This window comes from Mytilus edulis, chromosome 7 (genome assembly GCF_963676685.1).
Source record: "Mytilus edulis chromosome 7, xbMytEdul2.2, whole genome shotgun sequence".
Classification (NCBI taxonomy): Eukaryota; Metazoa; Mollusca; class Bivalvia; order Mytilida; family Mytilidae; genus Mytilus; species Mytilus edulis.
Window position 1 is genome coordinate 86,433,061 of NC_092350.1, and position 19,306 is coordinate 86,452,366.

The 19,306-nt window shown below is 32.3% G+C and overlaps 1 protein-coding gene across 1 annotated transcript in view; it reads right to left on the reverse strand.

Annotated features, from left to right (window-relative positions):
- Positions 1-7,183: 7,183 nt before the first annotated feature.
- LOC139482708 (uncharacterized) overlaps positions 7,184-19,306 on the reverse strand; it is an 83,993-nt gene continuing 71,870 nt past the window's right edge. Inside the window, exons 17-20 of the mRNA XM_071266773.1 lie at positions 15,822-15,849; positions 14,397-14,723; positions 13,302-13,601; positions 7,184-8,249 (exon numbers count right to left, since the gene is read on the reverse strand). Of these exons, the coding sequence (XP_071122874.1) occupies positions 7,915-8,249; positions 13,302-13,601; positions 14,397-14,723; positions 15,822-15,849 (990 nt within the window). The 3' untranslated portion in view covers positions 7,184-7,914. The remainder of the gene's footprint in view (positions 8,250-13,301; positions 13,602-14,396; positions 14,724-15,821; positions 15,850-19,306) is intronic.

Genomic DNA, 19,306 nt, shown 5'->3' on the forward strand with positions numbered 1-19,306 from the left:
CTTTTGTGATTTTTACATCCAAAAAGCTTGAAGTTATAACAGTTAAAAATATCGACCTCAGTAGTTGGTTAAAATTGACAAAATACATTTCAGACTGACAAATTCATATAAAAACTCAAAAAATGTCTATACATTATATGTGTACTTCAACTTCTAATGTGAAAGGTGTATTCAGATTAGGATTTCACAATCACATTTGTAACACATTTTTTTGGTGGTTTTAGTTTTAAGTTTTCATGTGTTTTGAGAGAAAACATAATGCTGGTATCATTGCTGTCATATGTGTCAGATCTTCAGATTGTGTGAACCATTTTTATAAACGGATGAACGATTGCAAAGGAAAAGGTCTAGTAAGACCCCTTTTTGGCCCCATTATATAGCAGTTTTAAAAAATTGTTAAAAAGTTAACTTTTAGGTATTCATTTGAAGGTAAAATGCTTCTTCGACATAAATATGGGCTGTTTTTGACATAACTATTCACATTTATCGGATATTGGCATCATTAAGTATGCTAAATTACTTAAAGCTTCACAACTTAGTCAAATTTGAGACGGTTTTCGTCTTAAATGAAAGTGGCCGCACTTGTGTTCATTCTAAATATTGAAATGTAAGTTGCATTTCTTGATAATCCATAACATATATAAAGGTTGAGGATGAACACGGATGCGGCCACTTTCATTTTTGACAAAAATATCTGAAAAATGACATTTTTGGCAAATTTGATAGATTGTTCATATCTCAGCTTGAATCGGAGCGTTTTTAATGACCAAACCAGTTAAAATCTTTCAAATAAACTAATTGAATCAACTGAAATAGACACTTAGATGTTTAAAAAGTGTCCAAAATCTTTTGTCTGATGACCCTGTAATTTGAGACCAAAATCGGCCAATACTGAACCAACTCCTTTTGTGAAAAAAAAACCCCAAACGTTCCACCAGAGACCGTTGACGTCATCGTACGCCCCAAGAAACGACGAAAAACCTCAAAACACGTAGTAGCTTGTCACATTAGAGACACATGACAATACATAAGGGAAATATTCACAACATAAAGGTGTCGGCAATTCCCGTTACCCGATACCATGGTTTTTGCGACTGGTGATCAAACAACGCAAAATGATTATGCTGGAAAATTGATACTCGGACCATATTTGTGTTTTAAATCGTGAATATTTACATACAAGGAATAAACTGTATAGATTTTTGTGGTTCGTTCTGATTACATTGTACTCTGTTGATACAATCATTCTGACAGAATCACACCTATTTTACTAAGAGCAATGTACGTGAGTATGCATGTTTGTAAACACTCATTCAATATATTGCGACGCATTATGATTCTATAGATTGAACTTCATCTAGATATCTTTGTAAATAGCAAGCACAAGATACTTTCGACACGCTTTGCCTATCTTCGAATTCATTGATATTAATGAGATGCAAGCATTCATGAGGGTCAGGTGAGGATTAAGGAATTTTAAAAGAGGTTGACAATAAAGCCAACATTTTCAGAAATACTAACAAAATGTAAGATATATGCGAGTTACTCACTAAATGTATTCCATATTGGACATTTTTGTCAGTATGTACTGGCTTAATTATCCCGTTTCAAGCACATCTTAATAAACTTAAACCAGATGCTCCGCAGGGCGTAGCTTTATACGACCGCAGAGGTTGAACCCTGAACGGTTGGGGCAAGTCTGGACACAACATTCAAGCTGGATTCAGCTCTAAATTTGGATTGTGATTAAATAGTTGACACAGCATAGGTTTCTGACACAGAATGAATGTGTTCTAATGAAATTAAAATTTTTGTTTTCTCTTAGAGCAATTCACTATGCTGTTGAATAATAATCCTCTCAAAAAAATGTTTGAAGAAATTTTCTTTTTATTTATGAAATTTCAAATGAGAAAATTGAACCCAATTTTTTTAATCACATCCACCTTTCCCTTATTCCAAAACTAATCTCAATTAAAAGTTCTAATGGAGTTTGCGACAATAACTACTCATTTAAATACAGCATAAAATATTAAGATGTAAAAAAACTGCTTGTTATCACTGAATGGTAAAGATTATTTTAATTTATCAGTTGGTAGTAAAAAGTGAATATACATTGTATATTGTATATATAACAAAGATTTAAGTTGATTCTGGACAAAGAAAGATAACTCCAAATAAAAAAATTCTTACAATTAGATATTTCTTGCTTACTATTCTGGACAAAGAAAGATAACTCAAATTAAAAACAAAATTGCTATTTCACAATATTTTGCAATAAGATATTTCTTGCCATTGCGCAATACTGTGCAATTGAAAAGACTTGCTATTGCACAAAACTTAATATAATAATTTTAGATCCTGATTTGGACCAACTTGAAAACTGGGCCCATAATCAAAAATCTAAGTACATGTTTGGAATCAGCATATCAAAGAACCCCAAGATTTCAATTTTTGTTAAAATCAAACTAAGTTTAATTTTGGACCCTTTAGACTTTAATGTAGACCAATTTGAAAACAAGACTAAAAATGAGGAATCTACATACACAGTTAGATTTGGCATATCAAAGAACCCCATTTATTCAATTTTTGATGAAATCAAACAAAGTTTAATTTTGGACCCCGATTTGGACCAACTTGAAAACTGGGCCGATAATCAAGAATCTAAGTACATTTTTAGATTCAGCATATGAAAGAACCCAAACAATTAATTTTTTGTCAAAATCAAACGAAGTTTAATTTTGGACCCTTTGGACCTTAATGTAGACCAATTTGAAAAAGGGACAAAAGTTAAAAATCTACATACACAGTTAGATTCGGCATATCAAAGAACCCCAATTATTCAATTTTGATGAAATCAAACAAAGTTTAATTTTGGACCCTTTGGGCCCCTTATTCCTAAACTGTTGGGACCAAAACTCCCAAAATCATTACCAACCTTACTTTTATGGTCATAAACCTTGTGTTTTAATTTCATAGATTTCTATTTACTTATACTAAAGTTATGGTGCGAAAACCAAGAAAAATGCTTATTTGGGTCCCTTTTTGGCCCCTAATTCCTAAACTGTTGTGACCTTAACTCCCAAAATCAATACCAACCTTCCTTTTGTGGTCATAAACATTGTGTTTAAATTTCATTATTTTCTATTTACTTAAACTAAAGTAATTGTGCGAAAACCAAGAATAATGCTTATTTGGGCCCTTTTGTGGCCCCTAATTCCTACACTGTTGAAACCAAAACTCCCAAAATCAATCCCAACCTTTCTTTTGTGGTCATAAACCTTGTGTCAAAATTTCATAGATTTCTATTAACTTAAACTAAAGTTATAGTGCGAAAACCAAGAAAATGCTTATTTGGGCCCTTTTTGGCCCCTAATTCCTAAAATGTTGGGACCAAAACCCCCAAAATCAATACCAACCTTCCTTTTGTGGTCATAAACCTTGTGATAAAATTTTATAGATTTATATTCACTTTTACAAAAGTTAGAGTGCGAAAACTAAAAGTATTCGGACGACGACGACGACGACAACGACGACGACGACGCCAACGTGATAGCAATATACGACCAAAATTTTTTCAAAATTTGCGGTCGTATAAAAAATTATACAAAAGAGAGATATTTAACAGTAGTTAACGCTTCTCACCTTCTGAAGTAGGCTTTGTGCTGATCAATCAAGTTTTCTATGTTGTGTGCTAGAGGCTGTTAAAAATATCTTGTGCTAGTATCACAAGCCCAGTAGTCAGCACTTTTTAACTTTTTTGGATTCGAGCGTCACTGATGAGTCTTTTGTAGACGAAACGCGCGTCTGGTGTATATACTAAATTTAGTCCTGGTATCTATGATGAGTTTATTTACAACCACTGGGTCGATGCCACTGCTGGTGGAGATTTATTTCCCCGAGGGTATCACAAGCCCAGTAGTCAGCACTTTTTTGTGCTGATATGAATTTTCATTGATATGGTTATATTTATAAATTTACTGTTTACAAATTTTTGTATTTTTTGAATAACTAAGGCTTTTCTACCTAAGGCATAGATCACCTTAGCTGTATTTGGCAAAACTTTTAGGAATTTTGGTTCTCAATGCTCTTCAACTTCGTACTTTATTTGGCCTTTTTAACTTTTTTGGATTCGAGCGTAACTGATGAGTCTTTTGTAGACGAAACGCGCGTCTGGCGTATATACTAAATTTAGTCCTGGTATCTATGATGAGTTTATTTACAACCACTTGGTCGATGCCACTGCTGGTGGAGATTTATTTCCCCGAGGGTATCGCAAGCCCAGTAGTCAGCACTGTTCTGTGCTGACATGAATTGTCATTGATATGGTTATATTTATAAATTTACTGTTTACAAATTTTATATAAATTTTTTGAATTAGTAAGGCTTTTTCTACCTTAGGCATAGATCACCTTCGCTGTATTTGGCAAAACTTTTAGGAATTATGGTTCTCAATGGTCTTTAACTTTTATTTGGCCTTTTTTTTTATTACTTTTTTGGATTCGAGCGTCACTGATGAGTCTTTTGTAGACGAAACGTGCGTCTGGCGTATATACAAAATTTAGTCCTGGTATCTATGATGAGTTTATTTGCTATTAACAAAGATATCTATAGAATCATAAGCAGACCTGTTGACAAAGTCATTGCCAAAAAAAGATGACAAAACAACAGACATCTCCGACTTAACGAGATTGAATATGCTTTTGTGATATTCACCTATGTATTACTTGATATTATTTGTTATTGACATCTTCGTTTTTAAGGTGAATAAGACTTTAAATAAACTCATCATAGATACACACATTGTTGTCAATATAATTGAATTATATTTGACTGTCATAAAGGTAAAATGTTTAGCTAGCTATAAAGGGGGATTTAATCCACCATTGTCTACACAAGGAAATGTATGTTCCAAGTAAGTCAATATGACAGTTGTTTTCCATTCGTTTAATGTGCTTGAGCTTTTGTTGTTGTCAATTGATAAGGAACTTTCCGATTCAAAGTTTTTTTGAGTTTGGTATTTTTTGATATTTTACCTTTTACTTTTAGTTTGCATGTAGAATACGCTGCTTTTGTGATAGGTTGGTCTGTTAGGTAGACCGTGTCGATTTCTTTTTTTTATTGGCCAATCGAATAAATACGAACATTTATTTTCTATGTTTTTAAATAAAGATTCATCAACAGTTTATACATACAGATACATGTATATATACAAGTATAAGATACTACTTAAACACAAATAGTGCTAAAATAAGCACATCAAAAATACAATGTAAATCTTAATTTTTCAAGATGTATAAACATGATAAACATGATAAAGTCACTGACTTTCATTTACACGTTTGAGATGATTGAAGACAAGAAGAAATATATAACGCATGAATTTAATATTATGAGATTCTTTTAAATATTGCCAAACCTTTTCTGACAAGATCATAGAATATATGAACATTCAAATGTTTATGTAGCATCAATAAAAATAGTTTATTTTATACATGAACTTACGAATGCGTCGAAGAAAATGAATAACTATACACATTATTGATATAGGTGATAAAATGAAAAGTTTTGTTTTTAATAATTCCATTTATACTTACAAACTCGACTTCTTTTTACTAAAAGCCAGACGTGCAAAACAGAAAAACAACTTTGTTTATAGAAATCATCAGTGAAATTCGATTAAAAATATCAGAAGGCCACAAGCACACATTTTAATAACATTTAGATAAAACACAAAAAACCACCTAGTGTAGATATGTCTGATGTGATATAGGGTAGAGGCCAAGTATTTGTTTGAATATGGGTCTACAAATGTTTTATGACGTTTGATTTGTTCTGTAACACTTTCAAATATTTGAGAACATCATATAATCAAACAATTATCACTGATCTGTTTGTATTTACACACCGGTTTTATGATGGATGAAAGATAAGTACATTTGACTGAACAGATGTATTATGTTAAAAACATTAGTTGTTGAAAACCATGTTATGTAGTAATAACTATACTTACATAATAAGTAAACATCAAAACTATATTTATGAAGAGATATTTGTATTTACAAATGTACATTTAAAAGTAGCTGATAAACACCATGTACATCAAGCTACTGTAAAAAAAATCAGAAACACATTAACAACATTCTCTCTCTGAATCAGTTATTTTATTTGTGCATTCTTTATAATTCATTAGACTTAAAATCTAGACCTACATTTACTATTGATTTAACATTGAAAAGCTTTAAGATTACCATGCAAAGTTGTGAATGAACTGACATTAGTACAAATCTAATTACAGCTATGTACAATGATGTAGGTTATTCAAACTTTATCAAAATAGTACAAATATTATATTTTATCAAGTTATGACAGTTCCCTTTCAGAGAGGGACCAGATATATATATATATAATTCTTATATCATTTGCATATCTATAAATACTTGAATTGGATTGGTCAAGTAGACTTTTTCTATTGGTTTACACTTCGATAAACCATGTTTCCGAAACTACTTTTGTAATCTATTCATGCGCGATACACATTTTGGCAGGGATACTGAGATTTTCAGCAAGTTGAGATTTTAAAACAATTGCATAACAGTTGTTTCTATTCTAATGCATATATAACCAAAAAAAAAGAAATAAAATAAATGCACTAAAGCTTCGAAAATGTATAAAAATATAATTTAAATAAATTTCCGGGAAATTTTACGAATGATTTTGCGAATTTACGTCATGGCAAAACACGACGTCATACGATTGAAAACTTTCAGACGGAAGATTATTTCGTTACTTGTGCGCTTCCAATTCGCATAGTATCTAATTAAAATGATTTTTTTGAGGTAGGTGCTAGTTCATTTTAGATTCTGTTGCATTTATCGAACATTTGAGTTTATTTTAGAAAGTCAAGATGGCGGCGTACTCCTTAGTTACAACATGCCGTTGTGCTTTTGATGGTACATATAGTAGCCATCAAAGTAATAATGTAAATTAATAATCGCGTATGTTTGGATGAAGAATTATAAGGATTAAACACATTTTTTCTAGAGGTTATTGATGTGTAAACCGGGTCTCTAACTCACAAACTTGACATAAAAGTCCTTCGGACTTTTATTCAGTTTGTGAGTTAACCGCCCCGGTTTACACATCAATAACCTCTAGAAAAAATGTGTTTAATCCTATAATATTTATATACACAGGAAAAATAATAATACTAACAATCTGTTTGCAAACACTTTCAATATAGCCGTGTGCCTTTAAATATAAAAATACACTTTAAATGAATAATTTCTAAAACACAGGTTGATCTCATCCTGTCATTTAGTAAAATGTTCTATTTAATAAAACGAAAACAGATAATTTCAAAGTTAATTGATTACGGAAAGCAGCGAATTTACTCATTTGTGGGCTTATGCATAACAAATAATAAACTTCGTATATTTAAGGAGTTTATACAATCACCATGTTGATGCCACTGATGGTGTATGTTTCGTTTACGAGCTAACATCCAGCTCGATAGTCAACAATTCTCTGTTGTCATGAGGTATTATTTCTTCTAATTGCGTTTTAACAAAAGTCTGAATTATCCAAAGATTTGTACCCCTAGTTGAAGGTGACCTTAAAAATAACTGTGACAATTAACTTTATTTCCAATAGTTCTATCTAAATACACTGACATTATATGGCATGACTCTTTCAAAATGATCACATCTATTTAGGATTGAAAACTTGTAAAGGGGCTTCCTACATATGTTAGCTTTTTCCTCCCATTACGTTAACATATAACATGTGTTTAATATAACAGATTGTTATCACTAGTATATTGTAATTCATTCACGTTAATCATTTAAGTGATCAACTCATTGATTGTTTACAGCTGTCTTTAACTTGTTGTTTACAATATTTTTGTCTTGAATTATTCTATTTATAGCATGTATGAAGAGTTGACATATCTCTAGTTGTAACTGCTGTGTATTCTATTTCATCTGCAAGATCAGCATACGCGGAGTCTTTTCGTAGAGCTGTGAGAAACTCGATATATCCCTGTTCATTTATACGTAACAGTAATGTTATTAACGTCCTGTTCTTTTCCTGTGTGGTTTTACCAGATTCTATCTTTTCTCCATCATCAACTGACAATACCTCTCTTGATATTAGATGATCTACTATGCTCCCATGCTGAATACCAGTGATAACCTTGAGGTAATTCTTCTGTAGTCGAACTTTATACAACGGAATATTCCAGTCAGATAAGCCTACAAAATATAAAAAGTTTCTCAAAAGTGACTAAAATAAAAAAAAAATCAGTCTTGGTGAATAGTTGGACTATTATACTATCGGGACTGGAAACTGATCGGTCTTTTGAGATTTTATTGTCCCGATAGCGGATTATTTATTTTTTGATTGACAGCTTATTGTGTCATATGGTTAATTAGCCCTCGATATATGTAAACAATTTATTTCGATGAACATGTCAGTATGTGTATACTATTTAAATAAGTGGTTTTAAAATTTTAAAAATGAAATGAACAAATAAATTAAAAATAATATCAATATTTAATTATTATAACAAATTGAATATAATTACAAGCAAGACATGTTTTATATGGGAATAAACTAAATTAGTGCTGTTGAAAACAAATATGGTTGAAATGGCGACACTTTACTTGATCGCTAAGAAAACAATGTGTGGAAGGTTGATAGATCTTAATTAATCTTAATAAAAATAATAAGTGTGCAATTGAAATCAATGTCGAAAACTTCAGTTCAAAATTTTACCCTATAACAACAGTTACCTGGGTCTCATAAAATATTTTCATAGCTTCATTGTTTTCAAAATTTCGTCTTTACACGAAAAATTTCTCAAAAATGAAATTAGCTTGGTTTCTCTTTAGTCAGAAAAAAGTAAAATCACAAAAATACTGAACTCCAAGGAAAATTCAAAAAGGAAAGTCCCTAATCAAATGGCAAAATCAAAAGTTCAAACACGTCAAACGAATGGATAACAACTGTCATATTCCTGACTTGGTACAGGCATAGTTTAAAAGATGTTGATGTGTCTCTTCTGTTTAATTTCAAAAGGTGTAGTAAAACAGACTTTTAATATTGGGATTGGGATTACACTGATGTTGATGCTGGCAATTGTTCTGACGACCATGTGGAATCAACACACTCAAAGATGGCTAAAATGGTGTTCAGTGCCGTTAGTTCTCAAGTGTTATGACTTAATATTATTAATTCTAAATTTTGACAAATTTGATTCGTTTACGGATAGTCACATATTAAACCATATTTTCGAAGGTAGAGAGAAAACAGCGGATAGCAAAAGCATATTGCACGGTTATATTTAGAATATCTAAAAACCGATATACTTTGTGACGTCATGTAATGAATTACAGGATATTGTTAAACGATCTTAAACGTTTTGAATCAAATTATACCAGTGATCGATTATTTGACGAAAAAAAATCGTCAAATACAGAAGATGACAAACAAACAAAACTAGAGGCTCTCAAGAGCCCGTATCTCTCACCTGATTCTACTTGGGTTTTTGAAATCATATAAAAAGAAAAAATTTGGCTACAAAGTAACAACACTTGGCCAGCACCTCATTAAGAAAAGAAAAAATATGCTATGTTTGCTTTCATTCAATTCAGAGGTTTTCTAAAAGAAGACATGTGTATGTATTTCCCATAGGGTCCTATGCTAAACAAAGTCCCCTGCTGGAAGCCACATTGGTTGATGGATTGGCTACAAAGTAACAACACTTGGTCAGCATGTCATAAGGAACATTCATGCTATGTTTGACTTCATTCCATTCAGTGGTTCTCTAAAAGAAGACATTTGTATGTATTTCCTATTGGGTCCTATGTTAAACTAAGCCCCCCGCTGGGGGTCAACTTGGATGATGGATCTGCTACAAAGTAACAACACTTGGTCAGCACCTCATAGGGAACATTCATGCCAAGTTTGGTTTCATTCCATTCAGTGGTTCGAATCTCTTAAAGAAGTCATTTGTATGCATTTCCCATAGGGTCCTATGTTAAACTAAGTCCCCCGCTGGCGGCCATCTTGAATGATGGATCGGCTACAAAGTAACAACACTTGGTCAGCACCTTATAAGGAACATTCATGTCAAGTTTGGTTTCATTCGATTCAGTGGTTCGGATCTCTGAAAGAAGTCATTTGCATGCATTTCCCATAGGGTCCTATGTTAAACCAAGTCCCCGGCTGGCGGCCATCTTGGATGATGGATTGGCTACAAAGTAACAACACATGGTCAGCACTTTATAAGGAACATTCATGCAATGTTTGGTTTTATTCCATTCAGTGGTTCTCTAGAAGAAGTCATTTGTATGCATTTCCCATAGGGTCCTATGTTAAACTAAGTTCCCCACTGGCGGCCATCTTGGATGATGGATCTGCTACAAAGGGCCACAGACCACAATTAATTCCTCTATCAGTTCTTTATAACCTTTTGCATCATTAAAAAAATTGCACCATGCACTTTTGTCCAATTTTTTGTGTGTGTAATGTATTGTCCTAGTCCAAATATATATCCAAAATTCAGAAAGATTGAAGCAATCACTTTTACAAATTTAGCCAATACACATCCATACCCCTATTGACAAGTCAAGAGATGTTCCGAAAACTGTAAATATCACCTTTTTGCACTTGACCTAATCACTCATTCCATATCAAAATCAGTTAAAATACAACCTCCAAAAATTTATTTGACCTCTCTTCTTTCATTTCCACCCAAAAAGATTTAAGGAATGAGTGAGGAAAGGAAAGAAAAAAAATTAAGGAAAAATACACTCTAATTAAAAGGAACTATATTCGTGGACAACGAAAAGCGGGGTCATTAATTGTGGTCTTGGGCCTATTAGGGGCTTAAAACTTGACCAATTCTAATAAAACTTGGCATGATTCAAGCTTAGTATATTATAAAACAGCTTACAAAGTTTCAAAGCCATATGATACCAAATAAAAAAAATGTGGCATTTTTTATATCTGAATTTTGGGTGCTGAATTGTGGCGTTGAATTAGAACAATTAAAACTATCAAATTTGAGCTTCTAAAAACCAAAAGATACCAAAACTAACACTTTTTAATGTCTCTATGTATAAGTTAACATCTATTTAAAGCAACAGAAAGCATATTTCATGTATCAGACTTATGCAAAATGGCCAGAAGTTAATTTTATATGAGCCTGTGCCAAAAAATAGAGGTTTTCAATTAGGGTGAGGCCTTATATCAAATGTAATATTTTTCACTTACCACAATTTTCTGAAGTTGTTAAGTTATCAAACAAACGTTAACAGGTTATAAATGTACTTTTGATGGAAATATAAGTTTCAAATAGCATAACGCATGTGGATAAAATGGTCTTTAGCAATGTTATGCTTAAAAAAACAGATTGCCAGTTTAGGCCGTTCCCCACATTTGCATATTTAAAAGCATATAAATGATATGGGAGATGGAGATATACTTCTTTTTGCTAAAATCTGTGCTCAGATATGATAAAACATGGAGCCTGGATGTAACAAGACTGTCACTTTCAACTATATATACAGACAGTATGGTCTGATGCAAAGTTTATTTACTTTACTGTTTAAAAACTGAATGAAATGTCAGCCTCAAAAGGCCAATATTTAAACCACTAGCTATCCAACAGAAGAAAGTAAAGGTAGTCTGTGAAACAGAAATGGTTAAGCAACCAGTAATAAGTGTTTTTGATGTAGGTTCAGTGCAATCTGTTTTGGAATACAACTTTTAAGTGCATAGAACTTCACATTTCACCTGCTACGTATACTGACCGTTAGACTTAGACTATTAAAACAGCACATTTTGCACTCTTTTTATGTTTTTATCTACTTTTTTTTGTGTTCAGAGTTCACAAATAAGTTAAACAACTGAAATAAATACCACAAACACAAATAGATATCAGAAAAAAACTGTCAGAGAGAAATTAAGCATGCTGTTTTTGCAAAAATAGTGAAAAAAGTGAAAAAACTACATTTTAGGCATTTAACCTGAAAAGTGACTTTTTCACAAAATTTCTATCAAATGAAAGTGAAAATCATTTCTTCTCATATAGTTTGACAAATCAATACCAATAGATCATTCAGAAAAGATGCCAAAGTAAAAATTCTAAATTTGCTGAAATGCACCTCTTAGGCCACAGACCACAATTAATTCCTCTATCAGTTCTTTATAACCTTTTGCATCATTAAAAAAATTGCACCATGCACTTTTGTCCAATTTTTTGTGTGTGTAATGTATTGTCCTAGTCCAAATATATATCCAAAATTCAGAAAGATTGAAGCAATCACTTTTACAAATTTAGCCAATACACATCCATACCCCTATTGACAAGTCAAGAGATGTTCCGAAAACTGTAAATATCACCTTTTTGCACTTGACCTAATCACTCATTCCATATCAAAATCAGTTAAAATACAACCTCCAAAAATTTATTTGACCTCTCTTCTTTCATTTCCACCCAAAAAGATTTAAGGAATGAGTGAGGAAAGGAAAGAAAAAAAATTAAGGAAAAATACACTCTAATTAAAAGGAACTATATTCGTGGACAACGAAAAGCGGGGTCATTAATTGTGGTCTTGGGCCAAAGTAACAACACTTGGTCAGCACCTCATAGGGAACATTCATGCCATGTTTGGTTTAATTCCATTCAGTAGTTCTGTAAAAGAAGTCATTTGTATGCATTTCCCATAGGGTCCTATATATGTTAAACTAAGTCCCCTGCTGGCAGCCAACTTGGATGATGGATCGGCTACAAAGTAGCAACACTTGGTCAGCACCTTATAAGGAACATTCATGCCATGTTTGGTTTTATTCCATTCAGTGGTTCTCTAGAAGAAGTTCAAAATGTAAAAAGTTAACGACGACGACGGACGCTAAGTGTTGAGAAAAAAAGGCAATTGAAATAACAGCTTAAATTCAGCGTTATTGTCAAGGAGACAATATGATATACATAAAATGCCAACAAAATCAAATGACGATTTTGATACGTGACAAATATGTTCGGAAATTAATAATATAACAAATATAGCCTTTGTAATGAGGTCAATACAGGATATATCGACCCAAAGAAGTATATCGACCTTGGACTTCGTCCTCAGTCAATATACTTCTTTCAGGTCAATATATCCTTGTATCAACTTCATACAAACGCCATATTTGTATAATATACCTCAATGTAAGTTCTTAATTACGAACATTTATTTCTCGCCAATGCAGTAACCCTACCTGGCTTATGTATGCAGAAATTATCAATATTATACCTTCATTCTCTGCAGGTACTAATGCTGCACTTTGGCTCATTTCTTGAGAATCAAATTTCAAATCATTTGCAAGGTCATTATATCCATAGGCATCTAATCCGTCAACAAATACACCATACGTAGGTTCTCTCCTTTTAGTCACAATATCCAGCAATGCTTTGTTCTGATCATCTTGTCCAGCATGTTGTTCAATACGGCGTCTGTCATCAACTGATATCACCAAATTAGTCATCATATGGTCTAAAATCTGGCTTGTTTGTATGTCCTGTATGATTCTGTTTTCGTTTTCTCTGATTCTATCTGTTAATGAAAATATCATTTTATAAAAAAATAGAAGTTTTGTGGATCATTGAGTAAAACAATGCTTACAATTATTCTACATTGTTTTTGTGCATCACATTTCGTTGCCCTAAAAACATGATTATTTATAAGAAAATTGCCATGAAATGTATACACATATTAAATAAATTTGAGTGTCATTCGAAATTAAAAGTAAGGTGTCTGCTCTTTGGTCGGATTGTTATCTCTTTGACACATTCCCTATAACCATTCTCAATTTTATTGCACGAGAGGAAATAGAAAACATGTCAGTATATTATATTGATGTAAATAAGTTCAGAAAGAATGATCATGTAAAATTATCAGTATGAATTGGACAGATGACAAAATACACCCCTTCTAGTTGATGTTTCTTTCTGATTTTTGTGGGTTTTTTTCTACTTTTTTTTGCATAATATGTTTGCGGAGCTGCCATCACTCGGCCTTATTTAGCATGTTTTAGGAAAATAGTGACCAAGGTCCGCTAATGCAATGACTAAATACGTCAGAACAGGGTGGTAGAGGAGAGATTTTTGCTGAACTATATGGTGAAATACAATAGAAAAACTTTGTTTTATATATTTCCCTGATTGTATGGAATTTCTTTCAACAAACATAACGTCAGGGGCATTGTATAATAAAACTATTTCAGCAAATGTTTTATATATTTCTGTTATAAATCTATGATATACATATTTCCTGCACTGAATAACTGATATACATAATACCTTATAGTTCTTTGTTTTTTATTTACTCAAACCGTTCATATAGTATTACCTCTAACAATTTCTACTGCTTTAAGTGTATTGGGATCAACATCCTTTACAACCTCTTTTAAACACCTTGCTCCTTTACCAATATTTACAAAAGCTTGCTCAAGTACCCGTATTGTAGGTTTCACTGTTCTGTCTTTCCTCCATGTAAACAACACTTCCTTATTCTGTGCTGTCAAATCACGATCATATTTCTCTTTGATACTTTCTAAATCTTCTACAGACAGTCCAAGTTCTATTCCTAGTTGAAATACTATCTTGCCAATCAGTGGTGTTAATCTATCTAAAATCTCATCTGATGGAATACAATCTAAAATATCGTCAGGAATACCTATATAAAATAAAAATTAAGATAATCTACAGTGAATTTTCCAAAACTAAATCAAAGACTTGATAGTTAGTGCTACCCTGATTGTTTTTTGTACAGCAATGCGATATCAATATTAAAGTTAAATGTGTGTTATGTTGTGAGAACTTGGTATAGTGTTTTGGCCTTGCAGTCATGTTTGATGGTGGAGCAAGTATGCTGAAAACATCAAGGAATACTCACTAGAAGTTTTGTTGAAATTGGGTCAATAGTTTCTGTCTTGTAGAAGTTTGTTTTAAAAGTAGACGAAACAGGATAGCGTATCAATAAACTGTTGACAGAGATAATCTTTCGCATAGTTTACGTCGTTTAATATTGCAATTATGAACATTTGCACTGAACTATCAAATTACAAAAAAATGCGAAAAATACATTGTTTCTCAATGTCAACCGGTTTTTGATTAAGAGAATTCAACCATTTTTAAACACGAATCCATGAACTGCACACCCTAGTCTCATATCTTAGATGATTTGTCAGATTGAACATACTTTTGACCCTTATATTATAGACTAGATATGGAAGTCATTTCAGATCAACTTAGGGAACTTCCACATGTCTGATACATCTGAACCTTAACATTTTAAAAACAAAAATGTCTGTGTTCCCATTGTTTGGTGTCGACTAGATGCAGCTGATGTTTGAAAAGAAGAAGAAAATATATATTGCTGATTTTAGATGACAGACGTGAAAATGACACAAACTGGTAACAATTGCTCTCATCGGTTATAGGAATGTATAAGAATATGAGAGGAGGACTACAAAACATGAGCATTCAATTATTGCACTTATTACCTCTCTGATATGACTAAAACACAATAACGAAACAGTTGACCAATGAACCACTAAAATGAGGTCAAGGTCAACTCAAACCAACCAGACTGGCATCAATTTATTACATATATTCCATACACAACTGCTTAAAGTATTTGAGAAACGGACCTTATCGTGTTAACCTTAATCACTGATCCATGAAATGCAGTCGAAGGCAACATAAAGGTAGACGAAACAGAAAGTCTTTATTATAATATCATATACAGACCTTAATATATTACAGTACTTACTAGATTTAACTTGTTTTATCCGCCTTACCTGCAAATATAATAATATCAAAGTAGAGGTTCTCAAGAGTTTGTGTTGCCAACCTGTATCTACTGTAGTTTTAAGAAATCAAGTAAAATAAGGTTATAATTTATAGTATTACATATTATAGATTATTAGATGTTATATATTATTAGAACCTATTAAAATGGTTAAAATAATAACAATAAAACGTAAAATTTCCTTAAAATTACTAATCGACGGACAGCAAATCAACAATGGATTGTCTGAACATTTCAGGGTAGATAAATCTAATCCTGATGAACATGTCCACCTGATGTTAGATGTACTGCAAATCTAAATACACGGTTAGATTTGGCATATCAAAGAACCCCAATAGTTCATTTTTTGATGAAATCAAACAACGTTTAATTTTGGACCCTTTTGGCCCCTAATTCCTAAACTGTTTGGACTTAAACTCCCAAAATCAATCCAAACTTTCCTTTTGTGGTCATAAACCTTATTTTTAAATTTCATAGATTTCTGTTTACTTATACTAAAGTTATTGTGCAAAAATCAAGAAAAATGCTTATTCGTGCCCTTTTTGGCCCTAATTCCTAAACTGTTGAGACCAAAACTCCCAAAATCAATCCCAAACTTCCTTTTATTGTCATAAACCTTCTGTTTAGATTTCATAGATTTCTATTTTCTTTACTAAAGTTAAAGTGCGAAAACCAAATGTCTTCGGACGACGACGACGACGCCAACGTCATACCAATATACAACCAAAAAATTTCAATTTTTGCGGTCGTATAAAAATCTACTATAACCTCTCCAGGTTTTTTTTGACAAATTTAGTCATATTGACTTATTTTAGAATGATATTTTGGTAAACATTATTGCTATTTACAGCTTTGATAATATATTTAATAATATTCTGGGACAACAACCAATCAACAGGCTGTCTGAAATTTTAGAACAGATAACTCTAAACCTAATGAACATGTTAGCCCTCTGAAAGATGTGTTCTAAATGCTTTTGTTTCATAGACATAATCCAAAAACTGCAATCCGCCCTATGTTCTATGTTTACCTATGTCGGCTATGTTGGTTGGCAGGCAGGGACATCAAACATATGCATTTTTCTTTCTTTTAAATACTACAATTATGACTGTGGCCAAGTTTTTCTTATATTTATTCCATGTGTATCAGAGAAGAAAATTTAGGTAAAAGATAACGACGGACGGCGACGGACGCCAAGTATTGAGAAAAGCTCACTTAACTCACAGACTTGGCTCTGTGGACCAAGTGAGCGAAATATATGTCTAGGTAGGTTAACACGTCGTCAAGTATGTTCAAACAAGGTCGAATACGGTTCAGACTAGTACGAGTATGGTTCCGACTAGGTCGAGCGCTCAGACGCATACAAAATGTTGATTTCTGGTCGGGTAAAGGTTGAGTACAAGTTCTGCCTGTTAAATATTATGCAGGCTACAGTCGAATATTATTCAGTAAATATCAGACCAATTCGGACTGGTCAATAAAAATCAGTACAGTTGAGTTGATATACGCCATTTTAAACTTTCACTAGTTTGTACATGTAGTGTCAAGTCTGCATTGTTAATTCTTTTTACAAAACTGTTTGTAATTTCTATATACATTTTACAATGTAGTACGATGTAAATCAAATGCACAGCTTGGGTCAAGTCAGTGAACAAAAATTTGACAGATAATGTCCTCTTGAGAATAACTACATCTTCCCAAGCATAATACAACACGCAGAAATGATTTGACAACTTTCCAACATTGTAGACGAGAATAAAATTCATTACAAAAAGCTGTTTTGTTGATCTTATATTGCTGATCATTTAGTCTGTTAAGTTTCTCTATATTTTTTAGTTTTTGCTCAAACTCAAAACAAGATCAACAAAATCCTAATTTAAAGGCAAATGTTCTTGCTAAGGTTGGTAGTCTATTTTCAGTGTAAGACTCATATCAACGTCCGGTCTCTAATCGACGTCCCTTTTTAAAATGGACGTTTCAAAAGAATAACATTCTAAATTTATGGTCAATATTACAACCCTCTATTTGCATGATTGTTTTGTTATAAAATGTACGTCAAATATTTTGCTTCTCTATTCAACATCCGTTCTATAGACTTGTCGTATTGAAATCACACCTTCCTTAATAGATTGGCTAAACCTAAAACTCAAGAAGTTGTTGAAACATATTAAGTACTACATGTACTAAATCATAATATTTTCTATTATGACAAAAAAAAGCTATAAATTATTAAGGACAATAGCTTAATCTAAGTAGTCATCAGGCAATATCATCCAAATTTTCTTCATTGCAGATCTTGGCTATATATAATTTTCCTTTCTTTTCTATCTACTTATTTTAGTGTTTAGATATCAAGCAAAAACGCATAACTGGTAAACATTTTCATCAAAGGACAATCACCCTATAAGGAATTAACTGACGATTTCGACCGTTGAACTTATCTGTATAGCTTAATTGTCTTGCTGATCATTTCGGCAAATCAAAGATGTTCTCTATATATCTTAGTCTTAAAATAAAAGGCAAACATGGAAAAGAAGATAAAATTTGTCATGTAAGGGCAATTACTCCTATAAAAAGTTGTCTGACAATGATGAATAATATGAGTTTTGTGGTAATAAGTATTGTTGTAAGTTTCATAAAAATTGGTTGGGGCAAATTTAAGTAAGAGGACTAAAACAAACAAAATCAGCAATTTCAATTTGTAAAGGAGTATTACTCTACATGATCAGTTAAAGTGACACTCCAAAAATTATAAGTTGATCTGTGTTTTAAAGTATTTAGAATTGTGTATAAGTTTCATAACAATTGGTTGAAGCTAACTTAAATAAGGGAATGGAAATCACAAATTCTGTAATTTTCCATTTGTAAATGAGCATAACTTCAAACAGAACTAGCTAGAGGCTCTAAAACGCTTGTGTCGCTCACCTTGGTCTATGTGAATATTAAACAAAGGAAGCAGATGAATTCATGACAAAATTGTGTTTTAGTGATGGTGATGTGTTTGTACGTCTTACTTTACCGAACATTCTTGCTGCTTACAGTTATCTCTATCTATAATGAACTTGGCCCAGTAGTTTCAGTGGAAAATGTTAGTAAAAATTTACAAATTTTTATAAAAATTGTTAAAAATTGACTATAAAGGACAATAACTCCTTAGGGGGTCAATTGACCATTTCAGTCAAGTTGACTTATTTGTAAATCTTACTTTGCTGTACATTATTGCTGTTTAAAGTTTATCTCTATCTATAATAATATTCAAGATAATAACCCAAAACAGTAAAATTTCCTTAAAATTACCAATTTAGGGGCAGCAACCCAACAAGGGGTTGTTCGATTCGTCTGAAAATTTCAGGGCAGATATATCTTGACCTGATAAACAGTTTTACCCCCTATGTCAGATTTGCTCTAAATGCTTGGTTATTGATTTATAAGCCAAAAACTGCATT